This window comes from Arachis hypogaea, chromosome 15 (genome assembly GCF_003086295.3).
Source record: "Arachis hypogaea cultivar Tifrunner chromosome 15, arahy.Tifrunner.gnm2.J5K5, whole genome shotgun sequence".
NCBI lineage: Eukaryota > Viridiplantae > Streptophyta > Magnoliopsida > Fabales > Fabaceae > Arachis > Arachis hypogaea.
Window position 1 is genome coordinate 106,557,227 of NC_092050.1, and position 6,012 is coordinate 106,563,238.

A 6,012-nucleotide genomic window follows, 5' to 3' on the forward strand; every position below is an offset into this window, starting at 1 on the left:
AAATGAGAAGATAGAAGGAGAAAAAAGGACAATAGATAAACATTTTTAAAAGTTAACTAATTTAAGTTGGTGGTCTAATTGTAATTTATTATGTATTAATTTATTTAAATAAATATTAAAAATTTGAATTATTTTATATATATTGTAATATATTAATCAATAATAAATTATTAAATAAAATTTAATCTAAAAAAATTAATTTTTGATCTATTATACTAAAAAATATAACGAAAAATCAAAACTAAAAATTTTTTCTTAAAGTTGAGGAAGAGGAACTTAAGGGGCAGGTCTTTAATTAATTAATATATTCAATGGAAGCAGTGGCGGTGGTTAATCATCAAAAGCTCTCATTTTGATGAAAGCGTGGGGTATATAAATCAACACGCTCTTTTCCAATTAACTCTTTCTCTTCTTCTTAGTCCTTGCTACTCTTGCAACTCATTCTCTCCCTTCAATCACATTACACTTTGCCTTCATAGCTGTATTATATTCTGCCACGCTTTTTGCTTTTCTCTCTCCAACTCTTTTTAAAATATATATATAAAAAAGAATTCCATCCTTTTTTAGACGAACCCTCTAAAAAGTTTCCACCTTTAAGTTAATTTATCTTTTTCGTTTTCTCTCTCTATTTCATGGTGCAGTGAAAATAGAATAGTAGGCTTGTTTTGGGTGGAGCGAAAAAAAAAAGGAGCTCAAAATTGAATAAAAGTGTGTATTTTTTTTTTAGTGAAAAGTTCAAATGGAAGATGGAAGGGTGCCAAAAGTAGCACAGGATCAGAAATGGGTATCTTTCTCTTCCCACTTTTGAAGTTTGGTTTCTCTGTTGTTTTTTCTTCTGCAAATTCTGACTAGGGTTGAATGAATGAATTGAATGAATAAATGAATGAATGGGGTTATGCTATTTATTATACTGAAATCAGTGTTTGTTTGCATAATTGACGCACTGTTTTCATTGGACTTCTTTTCAGCTCTTTTCTATGAACACACTTTTTTATTAGCCTTTTCTCTCTCTATCTCTGTGTGTGTGTGTGTGTGTGTGTTGGGGGGTCCGGCTTTATGAAACTTGGTACTTCAAGGTTTCAGTGTTTGGCTTTGGAAATGATAGCTGCCAAACTCGTGTGAGAGGTTTTCGTACATCTTTTGGGTACTTGGGTGGGTTACTGGGTTCCCCTTTTTTTTTTCTTTTACTCCGACCCTTTTGCAATTTTTTCACCTCATCATTAATGTGAAGCCATTTATATTTCAGACTCTATTATATGCTTCTTCTCTTGTTAGCTTCATTCATAGGGTACCTAGGATTATTGTGATTTTAACTTTAAGAATTGTCATTGAGGTTCTGTTTTGTTCAGTTATGGTGGTACTTTGGTGGCTTCATTTGTCAGTTAATTAATGATCTCTTTGAAATTGAACTCCTCTTCTGATTTTTTGATGCTGTAGGAGCTACACTTTGGCCACTGTTGTAGATACTTTTGGTCAAATTTCCTCTGATTTCGGTATTCAATTATTGAAGGGATCTTAGAAGAGAAGCTGCTAGTGGCTGCTTATATATCATTGGAATTGTTAAGAGGGGGCTTGAGATGAGTGACAAAGAGAAGTTTGAGCTTGACAGAAAGGAGGATCCCATGAATTATTCCACCGGAATGGCCTCGGATCGGAGATTCGGAGGTTCCAATCTTCTGAATTCATCTGTGGGTTTGGCTGGCAGAGGGGATCTAAATGGTTCCTCTTCATGTTCCTCTGCTTCCCTAGTGGACTCCTTTGGCCCAAACTTCTGGGACACTCCGACGAATTCCCAGAACTTGGGGTTTTGTGGCATCAATGTTCACAACAGTGGGAGCTCTTTGAACCCAATTGAAATCAGAAAAGATGGGTTTGGATTTGGAAGAGGTGGTCATGATCATGGAACACTTGAAATGGGTTGGAATCAAGGTAATGGCTTTATACCAAATGAGTCTGCAATGTTCCCCCAGAACTTGTCTCGGTTTCCAAGTGATTCTGGATTTATTGAGCGTGCAACGAGATTCTCGTGCTTTGGTGGAGGGGATTTCGGAGATATGGTGAATGCTTATGGGATTCCTCAATCCATGGGCCCTTATGCTGGTACCGGTGGTGAGGCAATTCACCAAGCAAGAGATGGAGGACAACCTCAAGAGAGCAATCCGAATGAAGCTGAAGCTGTGAAAGATGCGACACCATCTGTCGAGTATCTTGCTACTAAAGCTAGCCCGCTCAAGAATGATAAAAGAAGTGAAAACCATGTAATGCCTCAAAATGAAGGGCAACAAGGTCCTTCTAGGCCTCCGAATGAGACTGACCGAGCCAAATCTAGCGATGATGGCGGTGTTCAAGATGACTCCCCAATGTTGGATGGTGTTAGCGACGAACCTTGTCTTAAAGGACTAGATTCAAAGAAAAGGAAAAGAATTGGGCAGGTATGGTTATGAATTGTATATTCTGTTGTTCGGCCGAGGCTCTTTTCCCTCCCTCATCCATGTGATTGATCATATATATTGTCTTGTGTCTTAGGATGCCGATAATGATAAAGCTGTTGAACTACCTACGGAAGGTGCAGGGGATATCTCTGAGAGCCAACAAAAGGGAGAGCAGGAACCTACTCCAACAAACAAGGCTTCTGGAAAGAATGCCAAACAAGGGACTCAAGTTTCAGATCCACCTAAGGAGGAATACATACATGTCAGGGCTCGGCGGGGTCAAGCAACTAATAGCCACAGCCTTGCAGAGAGAGTAGGATACCTAAGAAATTTTCTGCGATGAAAAAGAACTTTTTAGACAAAGAATTCTGAATTGTTTCGGTTTTTTCATTGCAGGTGAGGAGGGAAAAGATAAGTGAAAGGATGAAGTTTCTTCAAGACCTTGTACCTGGATGCAGCAAGGTGGTTTTGGCTCCTAAATTTGAATAGAAGAATTCACCATGCTATATTCTTATATTATGCAGAGTTTTACTTCCTTCTAACATGCAACTTGTTGATGTTTTCAGGTTACTGGCAAGGCTGTTATGCTCGATGAAATAATTAACTATGTACAGTCGCTTCAACGACAGGTTGAGGTATGTGTGAAACTTATTGTTCCTCCCTTTTTGGCAATCACTGATTCTTAAGTCATCTTGTTCATTTTGCCCTGTATGTTTTACTTCTGCTTCATCACAGTTTCAACATTTATATTCTGATAGAAAATTTTAATTGTTATGTAAAAGTAAAACTCATGTATTTAGTTCAACATATATTCTCTACAACCTTAACTTTTGTTCTAGTTGATCTGATCTTCCCCTTCTTTCCCTTTGCAGTTCTTGTCCATGAAACTCGCAACTGTAAATCCGCGGCTGGATTTTGATATTGAAGGACTTATCCCTAAAGATGTAAGTTAGTCTATTTGCACACCAGTGACAATAAAAGGAGACTGTTTTCAAAAGTGTCCAACATTACCTTTAATACATTCTGAATTTCATTAGATTCTTCACCAACGGCCGGGTCCTTCTGCATTGGGGTTTCCTTTAGAAATGTCTATGGCTTTCGCTCCACTACACCCATCACAACCGGGACTAATTCAGCCAACTCTTCCTAGCATGGCCAACTCTTCTGATATCCTTCGGAGAACCGTTCATCCACAGTTGGCATCACCCGCTAGTGGAAGTTTCAAGGAGCCAAATCAGGTATTGATCCATTGACTGAACTATTTCAATTTGAGTAAACCATTGACCTCCAGGCGAGTCGCCATTGTTCCATAGATTTGAGTTGACTTATTTTTTCCACTGAAATGCTTTGGATTTGGATCCTCTAAATTTTGGATTTCACTTTAGAGGATAAATTATAATCTCTCACCATTTATTTCGTAAGTGGGACTAAGAGAAAACATGAGAGGGTGAGAGATCACACTTTATTCTCTAAAATAAAAATCCAAAATTTAGAGAATCCAAATTCAAATGGTTTCACCTCCAGCCTTAGATCTTGTGAAGTGTTCCAAATACACTCACTTTTATATGTTCAAAGAATAATATTATTGTTTTGCATTCTTTTGTGTGCATATTTTGGTACCATATTGCAATAGGTTCCTGATGTGTGGGAAGATGAGCTTCACAATGTTGTACAGATGAGCTTTGCTACTACAACTGCTCCCATGAGTACCCAAGATGCGGATGGTATAAGTACATTGTCCTAACCAATGAGCATTAATTAAGTATTACTTCAATTAAGTGCCCAATTTCAAAATTTTCATGTAGAAAATCATTGGTAATATTAATTTCTTTTACCAATTACTACACCCTTCTTTAGTATAATTCAATTTCAAAATTTTCATGTAGAAAATCATTGGTAATATTAACATTTACATACAGTCCATTTCCAATTTGATTCGAAGAGTAAAGTACAAAACAAAGAGTTTAAAAAATCTCAAATAGTTCCTAAAATATTTCAAAAGTTCCAAAATAGTCATTTCGATTAAACAGATCAAATTGGAGGACAACTATGTTAGGGACTCGTGTGTTTTGAAGTCTCGAGAACTAAAGTGCCCCATATTAAAAATCTCATAAACTGATTTAGATAATTACTCTTATTTTAATCTTTTAATAACACCTATGTTTTTAAATTATTTTTTAAATCTATATACGAATTAAATTCTACACTTAATTGATACTGAAGAGATTACTGTCTTGTGGCTTACATTTTATCAATCTAATTAATATTGTGTTATGATCTTGTAGGTACTGTGGCAGCAACTCAGATGAAGGTTGAACTTTGATGTTTCAGTATTTAATCAAAATCGTGACACCACTTATCTTTGCCAGTGATTATGTTGAATTGCATTAGATTCAGGTGGAAATAACTAAGATTTAAGTTTTACATCTGAGTTACCATACGTTTTGAAGGCCCAAAATCAGAGTTTCCAGAATATTCTAGAAGTGTTGCTACTGATAAGGCCTTGGGTGCAGTTGCATTAGCGACAGCAGGGGACATACTATAGGTTATGAAGGACAGCAGCAGCGAGTTATGATGCTTTTTTTTTTTTTTTTTTTTTGTGGTTCTTCTTTTAAAAGCTTGGAAAATATGTATCATATTCTTAGAAGTGGAATTCTACTTTTAAAATAGGTTTGCTCATTAAATATATAGCAATGTAAAGACCGGATATTATTATTACAATATTATTGAATCTGGATCAACCATCAGAAGGAGAATTGCAAAATCATTGATTTGATGCTTTGACAGTTGTTCGGTCAAATTGTAAAATAGTTATAATAAGTTTCTCACTTTTGTCCATGAGAAAATGGTAAACAGAACAAAAAGGCTTAGAACTATAAATTTTTTTAAATTTGAAACAAAGAACATAAAAATTTTTCAGCTCTTTTAACTTATATATTGCGAAATATGTTAAAGTTAATGATTGAAAGGTTTTGTTCAAAGTTTTTCAAAATAGAATTTGAGATACTAGTTTCCTTAAAACCCATCTTAAGTCTTGATGCACTTCAGATCATTTTAAAAATGATTTTGAAGTATTTTTGATAAAGACAAATATAAAAAGAAACCCCGAATGTAATAGAAAAAAAAATAAACTTTAAAAAGTAGAGATAAAAATTTGAAAGATATACACAAGCGAAATAAGTTGATTCAGCCTCAAATACCTATGTTTAGTCTTTTAAGAAAATGAGTCATTATCTAAATTAGTCCTAAGAATTTTAAAAATAGACATTTTAGTCCCCAAGAAAAATTAATATACAGATCAATTTTTAAGGTTTTACTCCGGCAGACAAATCAGTTCCCAGTTCATTTTTCGGCAAGTAACTATTCAGATTAGTCTCCAAAGATTTTAAAAATTGAAATTTTAGTCTCCCAAAAAAATTAATGTATAAATCAATCTCCAACGTTTCTCTCCGTTAGACATAACAGTCCTCCGTCCAAAAATAAAATAAAATAAAATAAAATAATTATTATTATTAGTATTAATTGCCTAATAATATTGTACTATAATTTTTTGTATTTTTTAGACAAAAATAATGATAAA

General features: G+C 34.6%; 1 protein-coding gene across 2 annotated transcripts; it reads left to right on the top strand.

The window, feature by feature from the left end:
• Positions 1–328: 328 nt before the first annotated feature.
• LOC112748672 (transcription factor bHLH49) lies at positions 329–5,196 on the top strand. 2 transcript variants are annotated; one of them, XM_072216550.1, is made up of 9 exons: positions 329–784; positions 1,438–2,432; positions 2,527–2,745; positions 2,829–2,894; positions 2,999–3,067; positions 3,305–3,376; positions 3,470–3,670; positions 4,066–4,156; positions 4,718–5,196. In XM_072216550.1, exons 2-9 carry the CDS (start codon positions 1,578–1,580, stop codon positions 4,753–4,755), a joined length of 1,611 nt encoding a protein of 536 aa, XP_072072651.1. In that variant the 5' UTR covers positions 329–784; positions 1,438–1,577; the 3' UTR covers positions 4,756–5,196. The 2 variants fall into 2 exon arrangements, with proteins under 2 accessions (XP_072072651.1, XP_072072652.1); XM_072216551.1 differs by lacking the exon at positions 329–784 and adding an exon at positions 1,016–1,152.
• The last annotated feature ends 816 nt before the right edge of the window (positions 5,197–6,012 follow it).